Source organism: Trifolium pratense, linkage group LG6 (genome assembly GCF_020283565.1).
Source record: "Trifolium pratense cultivar HEN17-A07 linkage group LG6, ARS_RC_1.1, whole genome shotgun sequence".
Taxonomy (NCBI): Eukaryota; Viridiplantae; Streptophyta; class Magnoliopsida; order Fabales; family Fabaceae; genus Trifolium; species Trifolium pratense.
In genome coordinates, this window is record NC_060064.1 from 2,129,686 (window position 1) to 2,151,916 (window position 22,231).

The 22,231-nt window shown below is 34.1% G+C and overlaps 3 protein-coding genes and 1 non-coding gene across 4 annotated transcripts; 3 read left to right on the forward strand and 1 right to left on the reverse strand.

Moving 5' to 3' along the window:
* Positions 1-330: 330 nt before the first annotated feature.
* Positions 331-8,219, forward strand: LOC123890901 (mannosylglycoprotein endo-beta-mannosidase-like). The gene is made up of 11 exons (XM_045940637.1): positions 331-769; positions 846-984; positions 2,309-2,536; positions 2,736-2,794; positions 2,981-3,029; positions 3,436-3,666; positions 4,443-4,612; positions 4,725-4,929; positions 6,002-6,685; positions 6,811-7,038; positions 7,302-8,219. The coding sequence occupies exons 1-11, from the start codon at positions 615-617 to the stop codon at positions 8,073-8,075; spliced, it is 2,922 nt and encodes a 973-aa protein (XP_045796593.1). The 5' UTR covers positions 331-614; the 3' UTR covers positions 8,076-8,219.
* Positions 1,455-1,605, reverse strand: LOC123893402. The gene has a single exon (XR_006803498.1). It is a non-coding gene; the product is annotated as a U12 minor spliceosomal RNA (small nuclear RNA).
* An 8,413-nt stretch (positions 8,220-16,632) lies between the features above and the next one.
* Positions 16,633-19,064, forward strand: LOC123890903 (pentatricopeptide repeat-containing protein At3g05340). Its single transcript, XM_045940639.1, has one exon. The coding sequence runs from the start codon at positions 16,709-16,711 to the stop codon at positions 18,671-18,673; it is 1,965 nt and encodes a 654-aa protein (XP_045796595.1). The 5' UTR covers positions 16,633-16,708; the 3' UTR covers positions 18,674-19,064.
* A 245-nt stretch (positions 19,065-19,309) lies between these two features.
* LOC123890904 lies at positions 19,310-22,186 on the forward strand. Its single transcript, XM_045940640.1, has 7 exons — positions 19,310-19,665; positions 19,755-19,832; positions 19,979-20,016; positions 20,103-20,182; positions 20,541-20,624; positions 20,785-20,893; positions 21,149-22,186. Exons 1-7 carry the CDS (start codon positions 19,399-19,401, stop codon positions 21,288-21,290), a joined length of 798 nt encoding a protein of 265 aa, XP_045796596.1. The 5' UTR covers positions 19,310-19,398; the 3' UTR covers positions 21,291-22,186.
* Positions 22,187-22,231: the final 45 nt, after the last annotated feature.

Below are 22,231 nucleotides of genomic sequence, written 5' to 3' on the forward strand. Positions count from 1 at the left end.
TAAAGACATCTTTGTGTTCTATTTGGAACTATGTTTAAAGCAATACTAATTAAAACCATTGCCCTAGCAAATGTCACTTTAGTGTAATACCTCTAATAATAATACTTTAATCGAAGAAGGATAGAGATTCCCTATGTAAAAAATAACATAGTTTTCACACGGTTTAAGATCTTAACTATTAGTTATAGATCAAATGATTCATATTAATGCAATTTTAAAATTATTATAAATGATCTCAACCACACATTTTAGATCAGACAGTCGTAACCTATTACAGCATCGTGTTGTTATATCAGAAAATACAGATCCACCCTATGGTGTATGTTGAGTGACGTTAATTTAGACTTCCGAAAACAACATGCAGTCTTGCGGCTAGGATAAATTTGGACGTCGATCTAAATTTAAAGCAGTTTAAAATAAAAGAATAAATTACTTTAAATCTAATCCATCTGATAATAATCGTACGGCTAGATCAGTTCGTAATGTAAAACACAAAACTACATGCAATCCAAATCCCATATAACCACTTTCGGTTACTTGCAAAAAGGGGCCAACGTATTGCCTTCGTATGTTTGTTTTGTTTACTCAAAAGTTCTCTTTATTTGCGGTTGTTGATGGCGGAGGAGCATCACCGGAAAACCACACTTGACGGTGGTAGTTGGTTAGCAGCCAGGTCTACTGAGGTCAAATTCACCGGAACTCAGCTCACTACTACTCATCCTCCTACTTCCTCCACTTCCCCATGGATCCAAGCCGTCGTTCCCGGAACGTAATCTTCTTCTACTTATTCATTCTCTATTACTTTTCTTTCTTACTTTCTTTCATTGATTGATTTGACTTCACAGTGTTCTAGCTACCTTGGTGAAGAACAAAGTCGTTCCAGATCCTTTCTATGGACTTCAAAACGAAGCTATCATCGACATTGCTGATTCTGGAAGAGAATTTTACACTTTCTGGTTTTTCACAACTTTTCACTGCAACCTTGTGCGTTTTCTTCTTCCTATATATTTAATCATCATTTCAGTTTAATTTCATATTTACACTTAACTTTCTACTTATGGCTTATATTCAATTTTTCATGTTTTATTATACTTTGAATTGAAGATTTTGAAATCAGTTTCCCACATACCTAGGACTTGTTTGGATAATCAACTTAATTTGCAGCTTACAGCATAAGCGCTTATCGTGATAAGCACTTATGTAAAACATATGAACCTGTTTAGATTGACTTATTTAAGTTTTGTGAGACTGTTTGGGAAAAAATAAAATTAGTTAAATAATTTTCGTATAAGCTATAAGCTTTTTTAATAAGCTATCTTGAAGAGCTTATGACAATAAGCTGAAAACAATTTATGAACATGTCAATAAGCTGTTTTCATAAGTTTGATTTAAAAGTAAAAATGATAAATGAAAGAACTAGAAAAAAAATTTGAACTTGAATTGGGGTTGGGTTTGGGAGGCCCGCACATGTGAGTTCTGCAAAGTAAGCAGCGTCAACACACGGCCAGCCTATTACCCCTCCAAAAATTACTGCATCATGTTGTGAGATGCTGCGACCGGCTCTCACCGTTCGCTTTGTTTTCCTTACTCATTAGTTTAAGGCAAGTTTCATTGTTGCTTCTACCTTCTTATTTATAACACTTCATATTGTGTCCTCTTAACAAAATAACCGATGTGGGACTCTAAAACTTCAAAAAAGTCTATACAGTTGTGGTGGAACGCAGATTTTAATAACTCTTATTTGAAGCTGTATTTCTTTTCTTTGCTACTATGTATGAGTAATTTTATTGACAGAGAACAGTATACATATGGGAGATAAATATATTTCTAAAATGTTGAAAATATGAGCTGCAAAAACTGTATGAGAGGACCAATTTTTATGTTTTACATTTCAGTTTAATCATCATACCTAGGACTTGTTTGGATAAACAACTTAATTTGCAGCTTACAGAATAAGTGCTTATCGTGATAAGCACTTATGTAAAATATATGGACCTGTTTGGATTGACTTATTTGAGTTTATCTGCTGACATAAGTTTTGTGAGACTGTTTGGGAAAAAGATAAATTAAAGTTAAATTTGTTTGTATAGGCTATAAAGCTGTTTTAATAAGCTATGTTGGAGAGCTTATGAAAATAAGCTGAAAACAATTTGTGAACATGTCAACAAGCTGTTTTCATAAGTTTTTCCCAAACAGTCTCAAAAGTGCTTATTTCAGTAGATAAACTAAAATAAGCTGTTTAAAAAGTTTGATAATCTAGTTTTTTATGGATGGAGATGGACGTCACTAATTATGCGGTGTTTTGCAGTCAACTAATCAATACTGTGATCTGAACTTTCGAGGAATCAATTACTCTGCTGATGTGTATTTAAATGGCCACAAAACCGTTCTTCCAAAAGGAATGTTTCGAAGGCACTCTATTGATGTCACTGATATTCTTCATCCTGATGGTAATAACCTGCTTGCTGTTCTTGTTCATCCTCCGGATCATCCTGGGACGATTCCTCCTGAAGGGGGGCAAGGCGGTGATCACGAGGTCGGTAATTGAATCAGTAAATCTGATCTCTTAATTTTATGCTTTCCAATTATATAACATACGAGGTCGGTGATCACGAGTTCCGGTGTTTCAACAGATTGAAATCCGTTAAGAGTCGAGGGAAAAGAGGCTGTGTGTGAGAGAGGAAAAGAAGTCATGAATGTGAAATATCTAATTCAGTTTCTTTTGTTGTTTTTAGATAGGAAAGGATGTAACCACACAATATGTTGAAGGTTGGGACTGGATGACTCCTATAAGGTGACATTGCTATTACTTTTAATTTGTTAATAGCTTTCTGTTTCCATAAATAATTATATATATTTTTTTTGAATTAAAGACCTATCATTATTTTTCTAGTTTGAAATATTAAGAGAATTGGAACTATGGAGAGGCCATGCAAAGCCAAATATATCTTACCTAATGCAAGTGTATATTTGAATGCAGAGATAGGAATACTGGAATATGGGATGAGGTTTCCATTTCCGTTACCGGGGTGAGTTGTATTAGCTAGTTTAGTTCTTTCACTTAAGGATTTGCCATTAGACAAAATGTCGAAGCCTTTCATTTCTCCCCCTCATCCTCTCTGTTTGATGAATTATTGGTCCTAGTCCTTTTGTGAATCTTTACCGAATATTGTTGAACTCTGAATCCAAGTGTATGTATTGGATTTAAAAAAATGCTTTGTGGAGTCACTAAGATGTTTGAAAAACAAAACAAAAATATGGCAGGGGTATGAGGTAGACATCAAAATTGCTATGATAGTTTTAGCTCAATGCAGTCGATACATTCAAATAAATCCGGTTGAGCATTCTCTAGAATTGGGTTTTTTCTTTTTTATATATGATGGTGCTTCTGGTTGTTGCATGGTAGGATGATTGCGGTTTCTGTATTTGGTGCAGCCTGTAAAAATAATTGATCCCCACTTGGTTTCATCATTCTTCGACAATTATGAGAGAGCATATTTACATACAACAACTGAATTGGAAAACAGGAGCTCCTGGACCGCTGAGTGTTCTTTGACTGTCCAAGTTACAATGGAACTCGAAGATAGCATTTGCTTGGTAGAGCATCTTCAAACTCGAAACCTCTCAATTCCTGCAAAATCACGGGTGCAATATACATTTCCTGAGGTCAGTAACAACCTCCAATGTGCTTATGGCAAAGTTTTGTCCATTGTGTCTATAAACCTTCAACTCATTCAAGGAACTTAATCATTAATTCTAAAAATCTTGATCTGCAAAATTGGCAATTAGAGGAAATTTATCCAATTTCACACCCTATTCTCTTGAGTCTTGAGAAAGGCTCTTTGACAACTTTTTCTACATACTTGTCTTTGTGGCACGTGTTACGTCTTTGTGCTGTATTGTTTTGTCTAACTTTTAGATAGCTCTAATTCAATGTGATTATAATTTTTGGAGTTAACTGTCGTATTATCGTATATGCTCTTTTCCAAAAAAAAAACTATGTTGTGCTTGTACTGTAATTGAAAATCCTTTAATATACCGATGATCATTTTCATATTCAAAATTCCCTAAATAATAAATGACTTAGATATATTAGCAATTTTCAAGATATTGGAATTTATCACCTGTAAATTATACCTTATGCTCTTCTTTACTGGGTATGAAAGCTGACAGCAAAATACTATTTAAAGCAGCCTGAGTGATCTTGGAGACAGCCCTATTTTTTTAATAAGCATATGCAGCTCTTGATAGATAAAACAACACAGTATTTAGAGAAGTTTAAAAAAGTAGCTCAACTCAAGTAGTCAGAGAAGGACAATCTTTTTTAGCATCCTGGATACAATATTTTTTAGCATCCTTTTACTACTAATCCTGTTAACTTGAATGTATCGGGGATTAAATTTCAACGCTTCTGTTCAAGTGTCAATTGTTTGCATTAACAGCTTTTCTTCTACAAGCCCAATTTATGGTGGCCCAATGGAATGGGAAAGCAATCTCTGTACAACGTTGTCATTAGCATTGATGTTAAAGAATTTGGCGAGTCTGATTCATGGAGCCATCTCTTTGGATTCCGAAAAATCGAGAGCCATATTGATGATGCTACTGGTGGAAGGTATGGCGATTACTCATATTTCTTCAATGTTTGTCTACCTTTAACTTAATAAAATTCATTCAATCTTTAAACTGTCTGCACATATGTTTTGCTGCATGTATCTTATTTATAGGCTATTTAAAGTCAATGGAGAACCAGTTTTTATTCGTGGGGGTAACTGGATATTGTCTGATGGGTTACTGCGGCTTTCAAAGAAGCGGTATAATACAGATATCAAATTTCATGCAGATATGAATTTTAACATGATAAGATGCTGGGGTGGTGGACTGGCAGAAAGGCCAGAGTTTTATCATTATTGTGATTATTATGGCATTTTGGTAAGCTTCATCCTGTTTAATGCATGTTTGTTTTTGTTTATTTTTTCCTTTGTTTTTAATGAATTTGACTCTGCTGAATGCATATATGGTTTGCTCACGTTGTTATGCTTTCTAAGTGCTTGTGTGTGAACGTAGCAGTTTTTGTATTAACTTCAGTGACTCGATCATCATTATCAAATCAAAAGCAGGTTGATGTAGTTCATCCTTACTATTGAATATTATTTATTAACCGCTTAATTTTGAGCTCTGATGTTTGGAAGGGCAGGAATTTGCTTCCAGTCTTCTTTTTCTAAACCCTATTATTATGTTCGAGATTTCGTGAGGGTCATTTTCTTATCTTAGGTTCATAATGTGCTTAGTGAACATGTTGGAGAGATGGTCCCACAGGATATAAATACTTCGGTTATAGTTTGTGATTGACAATTACCACTCAAACTTACAGAGAAATTTACATACAACTACAAGAAGTGTAAATTGTAATGCTTTACATGGGGCTGAATGTTGGATGCTGAAGAGCCAACAAGTCAATAAACTCAACTTGCAGAGATGAGAATTTTAAAATGGATGAGTGGTCGCACAAGACTTAATAGAATTAAGAATACATCGGTGAGTAAATTTTGATAGTGCCCACTGCAGAAAAGATGGTAGACCTACAGAAGTTCTGATCAGGAGGGTTTACCAGATGCAGTATAGTCTAACACAGAGTTAGAGTGAGAGACCAAACAAATCATTCAACAAACCATTAAGAGAGGCAAAAACCTATCATGATAGTGACTTGTATCATCATTCCCACCTAGAGGGTGATTTTAATTGAATAGTCTGTTTGCATTATGGGATCTTCTGCTTATGATGTGATGTGATATCCATACCTTGGGTACAAATATTGTAATGTTCTTTTGTTTTTGGAAGAGTGATTTTTAACTGGGCTCAATTTATTTAACCAGTTTAGATGCTTGTATAGCTTAACCATATAACCCTTGGTCACATTCAATTTTTTAGTTTTGAATTTATATTACATTAGTGGTGGTATGGGTTTTGAAACTTAACCATTTTACTGTTTTAAATTTTGCAGGTATGGCAAGAGTTCTGGATTACAGGGGATGTTGATGGACGTGGAGTTCCAATATCTAATCCAAAAGGTCCGCTGGATCACGATCTTTTCTTGTTTTGTGCAAGAGACACAGTCAAGCTTCTTCGAAATCATCCTAGTCTTGCCCTGTGGGTGGGTGGAAATGAACAAACTCCGCCGGATGATATAAATGCTGCTCTGAAAATTGATTTGAGGCTTCATCCTGATTTTGAAAGTGTAGATGAAAATACTAAATCTATGGGAGACTTGTCCCTGGTGTTGAGGGACCCTAGCCCGAAGGATCCTAGCCAATACCTCGATGGTACACGCATTTACATACAGGGTTCAATGTGGGATGGATTTGCTGATGGAATGGGGAACTTCACTGATGGTCCTTATGAAATTCAAAATCCTGAACACTTCTTCAAGGATAACTTTTACAATTATGGATTCAATCCAGAGGTTGGTTCTGTGGGAATGCCAGTTGCATCAACCATAAGAGCAACAATGCCATCAGAAGGATGGCAAATACCGGTGTTTAAGAAACTTTCCAATGGTTATGTAGAAGAAGTTCCAAATCCCATATGGGAATATCATAAATACATTCCTTATTCAAAACCAAACAAGGTTCATGATCAGATTCAACTTTATGGTAATGTAAAAGATCTTGATGATTTTTGTTTGAAAGTAAGTGATACCTTCATCCTGGTGACCGTTAGTGATATATTTTTCATCATCTTATTTTCCTAGTTCTTAAGTTGAACTTGATGTTTAATTTTCCTAGTTTTTCATCATCTGATTTTTTTTTTCAGGCACAGCTTGTTAACTACATACAATATAGAGCTCTTCTGGAGGGATGGACTTCTCGTATGTGGAGTAAATATACAGGTGTATTGATATGGAAGACACAAAATCCTTGGACTGGTCTGAGAGGTCAATTTTATGATCATCTACTTGACCAAACAGCTGGTTTTTATGGTTGTCGATGTGCTGCAGAACCAATTCACGTACAACTTAATCTGGCTACATATTTTATAGAGGTAAATGCCTTAACTAAAGTTCCTAGTTTTATGAGTCTGATAAAAAGAGGCTTGTTTTGTTATTTTACCAGTACATCAACTGTAACAGAAGCTTTTTGCCATTAAGACACGTGCCAAAGTAACAAATTAAAAAGATTACAAGTGTAACAAACTGGTCAAAATTGCACAATTCACGATTTGTATTGCAATTTATTACTTCGTCCAGTTATGTAGGAATAATTCATTAAAGGTTTTGTATCATTTTATCTTCCTTTTCAAAACAGGTTGTTAATACTAGCTCAGAAGAATTGTCTAATGTAGCTATTGAAGCTTCAGTGTGGGATCTCGAAGGAACATGTCCATACTACGAAGTTCATGAAAATCTCTCTTTGCTACCAAAAAAGGTTGCACCTATTGTTGAGATGAAATATCCGAAGTCAAAAACTCCAAAGCCAGTGTACTTTCTTCTTCTCAAACTCTATAACATGGCAGATCATACAATTATATCCAGAAACTTTTATTGGTTGCATCTTTCTGGTGAAGACTACAAGTTATTGGAGCCATATAGGAAGAAGAAAATACCTCTCAAGATAACATCGAAGGTTTCGGTTGATGAGTCCACTTATAATATTCAAGTGAATGTGACAAACACATCTGAAAGCCCACAAGACTCTAAAATTCCAACACTTGATTACAGTTCAACTTCAACGGCTAATGCACATGGGGCAGAAAAAGAACATGAAACTGGTTGGTTCAAGAGGATACATAAATGTTTTGCTGGGAAAAGTGATGGTTTGAAAGATTCTGAAATAAATGGGGATGGTGTTGGTGTTGCTTTCTTTCTCCATCTCTCTGTCCATGCTTCAAAGACAGACTATAAGGAGGGGGAAGACACGAGAATTCTTCCGGTTCATTACTCGGATAACTATTTTTCGCTAGTCCCAGGAGAGAGCATGGCTGTTGATATATCTTTTGAGATCCCTCAGGGTGTCACTCCTAGAGTCAGTCTTGATGGCTGGAATTATGATGGAAGACAAACCATTCTTGAAATTGTATGACAATGACAATTGCATACTACAACCTTGTAAAATGACTAAGTCTTGTGTATGCTTATGATTTGTTTTCTTCCTGTACTTTAAGGCTAATGTACACTTGCAACATTTGAAGATTAATCCTGGTAATTGTATATTTGTATGTTGAAAGAGTGCCGTGTTTACTAGCACATGTGCAGTAAGATACAAAACTGATTTTATACCGACATCTAATACACATTTATTAGCTAGGCAAAAATACACCATTGATTCTTTATCTTATTTATCTGGAACACTTTAGTTTTTGATTTTATTTTTTTTTCCTGTTTAAGTTCTTTATCTTTTATAATAGGCACATTCATCATTTTTTATTAAAAAATGCTGAGATGGCAATCCACATGAGATAATTTTATATTTGTTTTTAATTTATTTTTATTGAAATTAAAAGAAATGTAGAAAATTTATGAAGATATGAACATATTCATCATCTTCATATTTTATGTTTTCCTCAATCTCTTTTTAAACTCAAAAATCAAAATCTTCAAATTCTCAATAAACCCTAAAAATTAATTACAATCTCCAAATTCTGCATTTTTTATTTCAATTAAAATAAATTAAAAAATATATAATAATTTCTTATGTGGATTGACATCTTTGCATTTTTTTAATAAAAAATGGACAAAATGATTTATTTGTGTGCTTTATAAAAGATAAAGACTTAAACGGAAAAACAAGAATATAAAGAACGAAAGTGTTACATATAAATAAGACAAATAATCTCTGGTGTAATTTTGTCTATTTATTTCTTTTACACAATGTTACTGATCTTGCTTTTTTTTTTTTTGACACGATTGATCTTGCTCTTTTTTTTTGTTCAAATTATGGTGTCAATTGAACATGTATATTATGGTTCGTAATATGAAAAGTGAAATGCTTATGTGTGTGTTTGTATTTTGCAGGTTGATCATTGAACGGTCAAAAAATTAGTCAAAGATAAAAATTGAAATTGAAATATATCATGGTATCTCGATTAATTATAATGCAACCATTTGGTTCAATTTCCCCCTTTGAATTATAATTCATGTATTTTGTTTAATACCCTCTTTTTTCTTTTTTTTTTTTACTAAAATAAAAGATATTCATTCTTTCAAATCGGTAGAGTACATAGATTCAAGTACAAATTCAATACCGCTAAAAACGAAAAGGATGAATCTGTGAACAAACTTACAGCATCCAAATTAATAGCATAAAACGGCGTACTCATGCCTACAAAAAATGTGATAAAATTAAAGTAGCTGGAATACTTATGTATCCGGATCTGCATCGTTGACGAACTTAATCACCATGTGAATCAGTAGTTGACCGAGGTTGATCTGCCAATTCAATCAAACGAACACCGCAACAAAACGAGATTACAAACACCACACAAAGACGGGACGACGAAATCACCAAAAAACAACCAAAAGAAAATTTTAATCTATGTGAAAACCACATTTAATATCCTCTTTTGATTTTCATTACATTCGGTACCACATAGAATTTACCTTCAATTTTTATAATTTTATTAAAATGATATAACACTTTATAATTAATCGATTTATTTTTAGTAAAATTGCGGATAACAAGTAGTGTATGAGTATTTAGGTACCAATAGGAATGAGAAGAGTACAAAAGTTATTAGTCATGTATGTGGATATAGAGATGAGTACAAATATATTTTTACAACAGGTACGAGATTGGTACTATGAAGTTGTGCAACTTCGAGAGGATTTAATTTGTTATGTAACGTAGTTCTAGTTTTTGGAGTAGTATTTTGCAGATTCACAGAGAAAACAATGATTGTCCATTTGAAAACAATGATACATCGAGAGTTTGAAGAAAAAGAACAAAATGAAATAAAATAACTTAAAAAATCATTATTTCAGCAATGTTAAATATCCTCACGATAATGTTTAAACAAATGTGTTAAATCGTCTTCATGATGATAGGTCATTTGCCATCAACCATGTTTAAGAAAACCTTTATTGTCTATAAATTTTATTTTGTCGTGTATCTCCGAATTATGTTGGGCTAGATGGGCTGCTGTTAAGGCGAAGAAGAAAGCCACGAGAAGGATTGTGTCGGATGAGGAGACGGAGTAGCATCAGCTCCATATGAATAATGACTTTATCGTATATCCGATCTAAGGTTAGTTGAGTTCAATTTGAACAATATTATATGGGGAAAACCGAATATTGTGGTAAAGCAGCCTCCATCGATGGGGCTGCTGAATTTCCACCTTGATTATTTGCTGAATCTGTTGAGATAAAAAGGCGGGGAGAAGCGGAAGATGTATCGGGAACTTGAAAATCACTGTTGCTTTGAAATACGTTGTGAAGCGTCGCAAATTGGGTCAATCCTTTGCAGCTTCAGAGTAGCGGTTCCGAAATTCCATGGTGATAGATTTTCTCTCCGTCCTTTGGTTCACGAGTCACAATCTATATGAAATAAAAGAACTTCAGCCAGTATTTCTTGAATTTGTTACTTCAAGAAACACGAAAATGTGTCTTCATTCCTTAGACTTCCCTCGAGTATAAACAATAAGACGACAATCCTTGTTTTCTATTTGAAATTTCCCACTCTTAATGCAAAGACCCGTATGGAATTTCTTCTTAATCTTCAGTATATCCCTTAACTTCGCAAATTTTTTAATCCCCAAGTAAACTTTCCTTTGTGAGACTCACTGAAGTCTTGCATCTTATAAAACCAAATCTTAAAAGTGGCAATGTCTTCGATAAGAAAATCTGATATGTTCATGAAACCAAATCGACTAATGGATTCCCTGTGCATTGAATTTGAACTCTCCGATTGATTGGAAACAGTTACTTTAAACAAACATAAGCAACTTATATCATCAGTTGTATCCTTACTTTCCAAACACACATAAAGGTAATCAATCTTGTTTAAGCAACTCTCATAGACACTAATTCTCAACATAGACCCGTCAACGCTAAAGAAAGGACTCGTAATATTCTGACTTTTGTCGAAATAAAATTACATTGGGTCAATCCTTTGCAGCTTTAGAGTAGTGGTTCCGAAATTCCATGGTGATAGATTTTCTCTCCGTCCTTTGGTTCACGAGTCACAATCTATATGAAACAAAATAACTCCAGCCACTTTTAATATTTATTGAATTTGTTACTTCAAGAAACATCGAAAGGTGGTTTGGTTCCTTAATTAGATTTCCGTGATAGCATCAAAATTGGACAAAAAATTATCAAAAACTAAACAAACATAATTTCAATGCAATTAGTATTTAAAACAATCAATATCACATCGACAACAACAACAACGATTAATACCAATTAACAACAACAACAATTAATTAATTTAACAACACCGACATTTTAACAACAACAACATATAACAACGACAATTTAACATCAATAATTCTCACGAATTCATTATTATCTTCATCAACTTCAAACAACCTCTTCCATATCAATTACAAGATTAAAACAAATAGTTCAGATGAATTTCAACACGCAACAAAGAAGAATTACAGAAACAATAAAGAACACAAGAAGGTTATAGCAACTATGTTACTGATCATGCACTATGTATTCTACCTAACTCCAAAATTGTGATAAATGACAGGTGTCATGACTGTCCTAACATAATTTTTAAATCAAACAAAATAAAATTTCTCTTTTCAGTCAATATTTTTATACCCACAAAATTTAATTTTGTTTTTGATAAAAACTTTGGTTCGTATAAATCAAAGTTTTTTCTAGTTCAAATTTAAGAAAAATTCGGTTAACAGAAACTGAATTTTGTTTTCAAGGCAAAAAAAATCGGTTCATAGCAACCGAAGTTTTTATTTAAGGACAAAAAAGTAAAATTCAGGTGGAAAGAACCATGAGAGGTCTAAAGTGAACTCATCATAATAAAAAGGAAAATAAAGTGAAGTGGGATGGCAGTCCAAAACTAAAGGAAGGGTGTGAAAAACAAAATTGGCAAAGCTAGCGCCCACCCGAGACTCACCTACGATGGTCAAAGTCCAAGAGGATAATCAGTTGTTTGGACTCTCACAACTTTTCAATTGAGGTGAGTAGTGAGGTGTTTTATATTAACGAAGCATGAGAAAATTGTTTTTAAAAAAATGCATGATAAAAAAGGATTACATGAAAAAAAGGATTACATGAATTACATGAATAAGGATTACATGAATAAAATCATTACATGAATAAAAGATTGTATATTCATGTGACCCTTTGACTCATCAACCGTAGCAATGTAGTTTTGAAAAGTAGTTTTGGTTTTGCTACACGAATTTGGTTAGTTGAAGTTAATTGTATTCTAACATTTTGATAAACTTTAATAAAAAGTATCAAGTTGACATAAGCAGGGGCGTCTCCGGGTTTTAACAGACCCTGTGCAAAATATAAAAGTGGCCCCTTAAATTGCGTATAATATAAAAAAATCATTTTTATTCTTGTAAATATATAGATTATCAATATTAAACCAATTGCATCAAATCAAATGGGATAAGAAATACAAAATAATTATCTTTGTTTAAATTTTATGGAAAGATTAAAATGGACTAAAACTATATTTACGAGTATAGATAATTAATCTATTGATACTCATATGATATTATATGAACATTAACAATATATAACTATTAGTTTAGGGCCTAAAAATTAATCTATTAATAAATATCTGATATTTTATAAGTATAAATAATATATAAGTAATATTATAGGACCTCAAAATTTTGAGCTGAGACCCTCAAAATTTTAATTTTGAGCTGAGGCCTTCAAAATTTTGAGGCCCGATGCCGTCGCACACCTTGCACATGTGTGCAAGCCGCCCCTGGACATAAGTAATATAAAAGATCAAATTAAAACTTTATCAACTTGAGGAATAATATAGGAAAGTTTAAAAGGTGGATTTGATATATATTTTTCAAAAGATGGCAATGCGGTATTTTTAGTTTCAAAAGGTGGCAATTAAAAAAAAAAGAAAAAGAAAGCAGTATATGAAGTTAACACAAATAATATTAATTTTAGACGAACCACTTTTATTTTTGGGGCATGCATGCTTAGAAATGTTCGTTTAGATTTTTAGTTTCTCGTTGGGCTTCGGCCCTCTACTGTACCGAAAAAAAAGAAGATATTTCTCATAACTCACTAGCATCAACTTGCAATGCACCTTGCGAGCTCTTCGATGAGGAATTCACTATAACAGATCATTTTTATGAAAGAACATTTTCATGATCACAAATTGTTTTTCACATATTAATTATATCTACTTTAGAGATATCAAGACACCGTCAGTCGGACATTAAATATTAATACTTCTTTCAGCCTAGATTCAAACTTTAATTCGTTGTGTTGCGGGAGTCTAACTCCTATGCGGTGTTGCCATAATATATATTATAGTATATTATCACAAAAACATAAACAATTATAAATGAATGTTGCACATTTCACAAGCTTTTCTAAAAGACAGTACTCCCTATGTCCCAAAATAAATGATCTGTTTGACCACAGTTACGTTTACCAATGCACATCTTTAATCGTTAATATCTTTAGTTATGTGTGATTAAAATTATAAAATTTGTATATTATTTTCATCACTTAGGTTTACTTCTCATATCCATTTTAGGATATTAATTATTGATTGTACTTTTTGCTTACATGTCTCTTTAGGGTGATCGTATCCGAACCAATCCAAAAGTAAAACCGCAAACCAATATGTAATTAATTTGTATTTGTTTCATTTTAGGGTTTTAGTGATAGTAATTATTTTCCCCAAAATTTGTATTTGGTTGATTGCATATGTAATAACACGAGATTTTTCTCTTTGTATGTGTTTCATTTGATTTTGATTTTTGCTGCATGAGGTCTTTAAGGAGGACTTTGAGCTTAAGCTTTTTGGTCATGTCGTTGATTTTGCAAAGTCCGGTACATGCCCCCCCTGAAGAAGTTGTCTGGCTTATATGTACGGTTGTTGTTCGTGGATTCTTCGATGAGATTTTTTCATGGTTAGAGAAAGATGTCATCGAACTAATGTGCATGAATACTTTAGTTGGTCAGTGTTGAGGTTTTTATGTTGGCTACATTTTGCAAAAACAAGTTATAGCCATAATGCTACACAGGATGTTGTAGCATCGCGTACAACATTGTTGATGCTCTATTTTACGCAGAATTTTTATATCACATCCACTACAAGAATAAAGAATTTTAGCAACAATAATTTTTCAACAAAAATCAACTTGTTGGCTAAAATATAGATGTAACAACAATTATTTTAAATTGTTGCAATATGATGTTATTTTCTCAACAATATTATTATTGCTGCAAAAAATGGCTTATCCCAACAATAATTAAAAATACATAATTAAAAATAAATAAATTAAAATATCAACCACTTTAACTTCACTCATCCATAATTATCAAAAAAAAAAAAAAAAACACCCCACTCATCCATCACGTTTCAAACAATGTTTAAAATTCACTTCCCCACTTATTTGAGATAACTGTATGACACACCATCATCATTGTGATGCAGTTATGATAAGTGGAACAACTCTCCTCTTATTTATCATGTTTTTAGGGAATTTGTTATTTAATAATGTAGTGATAACTACTATTAATTTATTAATTTGAAAGTGTATGAGCCATTTGTGGGAAACTTCCTTAACCGTATAAATTAAATATCATCGCATCCCTCAAAGTTCACTCTTTGTTTTTATAGAATTCTGAAACCTCACGGGAACTAGGTACACTACTTTCACTCTATTCTTCATTTTAATTTGTTCAAAAATATTACTCTTTATTGCAGCGACTTTGGTTGTTGTGAAAAATATTAGCAATGACAACAACTTTAAATGTTGTTGCAAAATTATAAGTTTTGCTGAGGAAAGTAATTTTGCCAACAACTTTAAGGTTTTGACAACGATAAAAGTCGCTGCAGATTATAAGTTTTCTTGTAGTGATCTTTGAAAGATTTGTTTCAAATATAATTTTCGTGCTTATCTAACAAGCCAAGACGTGTCTTGTCCCACAAGTATCTGAAGGCGGTTTATGTGTTATTATTTGATACAAAAATATACCGTGATATATTTTTGAATTTAATCAAATATTAATATTGTTTTGGAGTAAATCCTTATTGAAGAATTATTTTGAAGTAAATCTTGTGAGCTGGCCAATGAAGATTCCAGCTGTTTATTTGAAACATTTCTCTCCAAGTTTATGGAAGGCTGTTTATGTATTATTTAAAACAAAAAATAATCTCTCCAAGTTTCTGGAAGGCTGTTTATGTATTATTTAAAACAAAAATATAACATGTTATATATTTGCGTGAAACAAAAAATTGATTATATTTTTGAAATTAATTTAGGGCTGGCCGCAATTCCTCCAGCTACGTGGGTTTGAAAATACATGAAGACTCGGACCTATTTGTGCACCGAAGCCATTGTTCATCAAGATGTAGTCTTTAGGGTTTCGTGTCTTTGAGCCACTCTCTAGGAGAGTTGGTGTAAGTGAACCACTCGGGTTGTGAGATGGTCACTATGTCCTCACTCAGAATCCTGTAGGTAATGAGTTGAGTATTGTACTTGGAGGAAGCTTGTAAGCAACTCCAAATTGTGAACTTAGTCAAGTGTTGGCTAGGTATTAAATTCTTAGGAGGGTGTCTCTATCTTTGATCGTTATAAAGTTGACAACAACACAGTACGTGTTGTTAGAGGGAATTTGGGACGGGGTCTCATTATCTAGGAGGTTCCTAGGTAGGATTAAACGGGTAGTGTCTAGGCGATAAGTCAAGTACCGGGTGTTGGTCGAGGGTTTTGAACTAGAGCTATTATAGTGGATTCATTCATGGATTGGTATCCCCCAGATTAGGTGACGTTGCACCGAACTAGGTTAACAAACGATTTGTGTTATTTATCTTCCTGCACTAAATTTATTTATAACTTGTCTATTATGTTATGTACTGGTACGAGATGCTGTAGCATCTTTCGCAGCATCTTTCCACCAACCTGCCAGAATTTCAGTCAGGATGACCTTGTATTACTCATTTTGGAGAGCTTTAGTTGTGTGCTACTGCTAAGTATCAATGAAGAAGAGTATGCTTAATGGTAGTGTTTATGAGATGAGATATATGATTGATGAGTGAGTTGAAAAGGCTTCTACTAGTGGGAGATAGTAGAGGATTGATGTTGTGGCACGCTTGAATTGAATAATCCCTCCGGTCCTTATTATAAAAAGAAGTTTACTTTTTAGATTCACAGAATGTTGAATATATCTAGTCAATAATTTGAACCATATATATCCAACATTCTATGAATTTAAAAAGTAAACTTCTTATAATAAGGATCGGATGAGTATATAGCTTTGTGTTTTCTCCGTTAAACTCATTGTGTGTTATTTTCATTTGAATGAATAATTGATTTTTTTTTAATTAATATTCGTAATACTTTTTTTTTTTGACAAAATAATATTCGTAATACTTAAAATTTCTAAATTAAACATAACATTTGTTTTTTTTTTTTTGTGAATAAATTAAACATAACATTTTTAATTTATGGATCATTTGCGTTTTGGTGTCTGAACTTCAAAAATAGTCCCTCTCTTCTCTTCTCTTCTCTCTGTATTTACTTTTTGATTTCATGGATGAAACCCAGATGGAAATTGAACTCCAATCTCCCTCCATGGATGGATTCTCTAAACCTACCATTCAACATAAAGCCACCAACTTCCCAATACCCATTTCCTGCAACCTCAACCCACGCAGATTTAACTTCTCTTCTCTCCCTTTGCGGGACAAACAGAAACCTCACTCTCGGTTCTTCCATTCATGCTCGTATCATCAAACAACCTCCATCTTTCCATTTTTATGCCTCCAAACGTAATGCCCTTTTTGTTTGGAACTCTCTCCTTTCCATGTATTCAAAATGTGGTCAGCTGTGTAATGCTGTTAAGGTGTTTGATCATATGCCTGTGAGAGATACTGTGTCCTGGAATACAATGATTTCTGGGTTTTTTAGGAATCAGGATTTTGACCCGGGTTTTAAGTTCTTTAAGCAAATGAGAGTGTGTTGTGGATTTGATAAAGCTACTCTTACTACAATGTTGTCAGCTTGTGATGGAATGAGATTAGGATTAGGATTAGGATTCTCTTCTAGTGTAACACAAATGATCCACTGTTTGGTGTTTGTTGGTGGTTTTGAGGGGGAAACTACAGTTGGGAATGCTCTTATAACGTCGTATTTTAAATGTGATTGTTTTAGTCAAGGAAGGAAGGTTTTTGATGAGATGATTGAGAGGAATGTTGTGACTTGGACGGCTGTGATTTCTGGCCTCGCGCAAAATGAATTTTATGAGGATAGTTTGAGGTTGTTTGCTCAAATGCGTTGTGGGGATGTGAGTCCTAATGTTTTGACATATTTGAGTGCACTCATGGCTTGTTCGGGTTTACAGGCATTAAGGGATGGCCTGAAAATTCATGGCTTGTTATGGAAATTGGGAATGCAGTCGGATTTATGTATTGAAAGTGCTTTGATGGATTTGTATTCAAAGTGTGGTAGTTTAGACGCAGCATGGCAGATTTTTGAGTCTGCTGAGGAGCTTGATGGAGTCTCATTGACTGTAATACTTGTAGCTTTTGCTCAAAATGGATTTGAGGATGAGGCTATCCAGATATTTACGAAAATGGTGGCGCTGGGGATGGAAGTTGATGCCAACATGGTTTCTGCTGTTCTTGGGGTATTTGGTGTTGGCACTTCTTTGGCTCTTGGAAAGCAGATTCACTCTTTAATCATAAAAAATAATTTCAGTGAAAATCCTTTTGTTGGTAATGGACTTGTAAACATGTACTCCAAGTGTGGAGATTTGTCTGACTCGCTCCGAGTGTTCTATCATATGACTCAAAAGAATTCAGTTTCATGGAACTCGATAATTGCAGCTTTTGCTCGCCATGGAGACGGTTTCAAGGCACTTCAATTTTATGAAGAGATGAGAGTGGAGGGTACAGCACCAACGGATGTTACATTTTTGTCACTGCTTCATGCTTGCAGTCATGCAGGATTAGTTGAGAAGGGTATGGAGCTTTTGGAATCTATGACTAGAGATCACAGCATAATTCCTAGGTCAGAACATTATGCATGTGTCGTCGACATGTTTGGGAGGGCAGGACATCTTAATGAAGCTAAGAAATTCATTGAGGGATTGCCTGAGGATTCTGGTGTGCTAGTTTGGCAAGCATTGCTTGGTGCTTGTAGCATACATGGTGATTCTGAGATGGGTAAATATGCTGCTGATAAACTATTTTCAGCTGCTCCAGATAGCCCAGCTCCTTATGTTTTGATGGCAAACATATATTCTATTGAAGGGAAATGGAAAGAGAGAGCAAGTTCCATTAAGAGAATGAAAGATATGGGGGTAGCAAAAGAAGTAGGTATAAGTTGGATTGAGATAGAAAAGAAAGTGAATAGTTTTGTGGTAGGGGATAAATTGCATCCACAAGCTGATATTATATTCTGGGTTTTGTCTGGTTTGCTGAAACACTTGAAAGATGAAGGCTATGTACCTGATAAAAAGTGCATTCTCTTCTACTTGGAACAAGATAAAGAGGACTAGCCACTGCATTTATTCTGACAATTAATTTTCAATGAGTATTTGAGAACCCCATCGATGATTGTCCAGTAGTCGCCGCCTGCCAGCATTAAGCGAAGGTTATGTTGGATTTGGACCATCTGATCTTAATCCAACTACCACCAGTGTGGTTGATTGTGTGACTGCATGAACTGCACACAACCAAATATGGTCATGGTTGGATTGTTACTTTTGCATGAAATATGATGTACGGGGCTTATGATAGGACAAGGGGAAGGGGGTATGTAGGAACACAATTTTTTGACTAAATTATTCTCAATAAGGGAATTGATTATTTATTAGTTAAAAATAAATACAATTTTCTACAATTTGTACTATTATTTTATCCAAATCATCCTTGAATTCATTGGCAAAATTGTCTTTTCAAGAAAGAGTTTGTGTTGGTAAATTATTTCATTTTTTTTATTTGTTTGACAAAAAAGATGTGAATTAAGCAGAAGTATTATGGTAAAAACTAATTAATGGAGTAAAATTTTAAATTGATTTTATAAAATTGGATAAAATAAATAATATAAAAGTTCATATGTTTTGGAAGAATAATAATTTTGGAATCTGTCAAAATAACAATAATAATAATTTTTGCAAAAGAAATCCTATATAATTGAAGCAGAGAGCACAACACAACAAGTGGCACTCTGTCATCCAGGAAATGCTTCACTTCTCCCCTCCCATGGGAAAGTAAGTCCAAGATGGAAGCAATTGGTCTGGCCACTCCGACCACAATAGCAGCCAGAATGGGATCATCCTGGCTGTGTACCTTCAACTTAACAACAACAACTTCTAAGTTTGTAAACTGTACTTTTCCTTTGTGTCTGTCTTTTAAGAATAAAACAAGAACAAGTTGCAGTTGCAGAGGTAGAGAAGATGGTCCTCTATCCACTCCCTCTGCTTACGCCGTCCTTGGAGTCCAACCTGACTGCTCCCCCGTCGAAATTAAAGCCGCTTTTCGAGCCAAAGTACCAACACCATCCATCAATATTTATTTACCATTTTCATTCACTTCAATTCAAGTTTCATTGTCTTTAATCTTTAATTTATTACACAGGTGAAGCAGTTCCACCCAGATGTCAACCGAGATGAAAATTCTGATGCTATGATTCGCCGTGTAATTCAAGCATACCAAGTACTACTTAAACTCAGTCTCAGTCTCATTCTTTTTTCTTTTTCTTTTTTTTTTTGTATTCATTACCACACAACATATATAGCCTATACTAGTAACTTGTAATTAATTAATCAATTAATCACCTTCATTTTTTCTTCTTCTTGCAGATACTATCCAGCTACACACCATCACAAATTATTGAAACGTAAATTATCTGTTCTTTTTTTCCACTCATTGTTTTGAAATTTACTGTATGTATTTATTCTCTTACAATGCTTTCTGAATTTTCAGGGAATGCTTAGATCCCTTTGACAGACCAGAGTGTGAAGCTTTTGATGTTTTTGTTAACGAGCTTCTTTGTGTCGGCAAAGGTAGTAGTAGCGCGCGCGCACACACACACACACACACACACACACACACACACACACACACACACACACACGCACGCGCACACACACACACACACATATATATATGAAGCACCGACACAAATCTAACATTGACCCGTAAGTTTGAGAAAATTGAAGTGATTATACATAACCACATATGTCGGTGTCAGACACCAGCTGCGTAGTGTTCAATATGTGTCCTTGTCGGATGCTGGAGACACCTTTAATATGAAGCGTGGGTCCTACATATGTACATATACAATGTCTGAATGTCACTGGGGATGAACAGTTTCTATGCTTTTACTATTCCATTAAATTGATGAGATTAAACTATCTGCAGCTTGTTCAAGTTCCTGTGTGGAAAGAGCACCTCATGCTTTCAGATTTGACTCTTCAACTGGAACAGCGCGTGCGTTTTCTCAAGGTTAATTATTCTTATCTATAATTCTCTTCCTTCATTTTGAGAAAGTAATTAATTAAGAATGACATACTGTGTTTGTTTTAGAAGAGTGCATATGTTGTGCAAATGACATTCTTTTAATGATTTATTTATGAATACCGCTATCCTCAACAACTGTTTATAGGTCAAGAGGAAGATTACCAAGTTCAGTGTGCTGTTGGACAATGCCCTAGAAGTTGCATTCATTATGTAACACCATCACAGAGAATTCTTTTGGAGGAGTTACTTCACAGGTAACTTTAACAACCTTACTCAACCTACGTTTTTTTTTACTTGGTGAGTTGTGGCACAGAGTTAATCAAATTAATCCCTTTGTTATCGACTTATTGTACTATCTCTCTTGTAAAACTAAAAGGATAGAATAAAGCCTTGCCTAATTTTCCCATTTATCTATTCTCATATACTAACCTTGAATCATACAGTTATTTTGGAGTTTAATAAGTTCATCCCATTTGATTTCTTATTTCCTTTTGGTTGATATGTTGCAGTATACTAGATGTACCCTATGATACATCAGCCGAGGAAGACTTGCTTTTTTCACTTATAACCAAAGCTAAGTTTGAGAATAACCGATACCAAAAGCCAAAGAAGAAAACCAAATCTTCAACCCAGCATGTCGATTGGTTTTAACGTCCTCGCCTCTTCACTCCCCCAACCTATAAATAGCAATGAGATTGATGAGACAATCATGGTTCTCACTTCCCAATGCTACCGGTAAAAATTTTATCAGCTTCTGATACGAGCCTTATACAGTTATACTTGTACCTCAGTTTTCAGAAACAATATAAGCTACTTACTACATTGGGCATTTTTTGTTTCATTTTTTCCCATCTCTTATCTTATTATTTTGCAACGGATGGTGGGGAAGTGGTACATGATTAGTTCTTGGAGTGGATGAATCAAGGGTCCAGAATCACTTTCTGTGTGAATCCGTGATACTGCAGGCAATCCAAATCTCGCAAACGCAACGTGCCACTTTTCCTTGCGTATAAATGACGAAAGATTACAATTGCATATAATTTCTAAATTTGATTTGAAGCTAAACTGAACGCTTTAGCAAAGGGAGTTGCTGTGTTTGATGAACTTGCAGGTGGTGAGTATTGGCCATGCTAATACTTGTGTTCAGATTTTAAAATCGAGCAGGGCTAGCTGTTCATTTGTTTGAAAGATTGTATGCCTGGATTGACCCTATGGAAGGTTAAGTTAAACTCAATTGTGATGGTTCACTGGTTGATTTTGTGACCAAGGCATATTGTGGTGGTGTGGCGTGTGATAACAGGCGAATTTCGTGTTTGGTTTCTCTATGGCTCTTGTCGTTGAATTATCTGGATTCCCACTATAAAATAGTGAGTATCTTTTCACAGGAACATGAAATTCTTCATGTAATAACTATAAAGTCGTTCTTCACTTCAACTTAAATATTCTTTGGATTCTTGGTCATTTCTATAATCAAATGTGAAGTGATGCAAGAAAATACCAGTGTAAACTTATATAACAAGTAAGAACAATTGTCTTCTCCCTTATAATTATTGGTCTACGTTTCAGATTCTAAAATTTTGAACGATATAGAA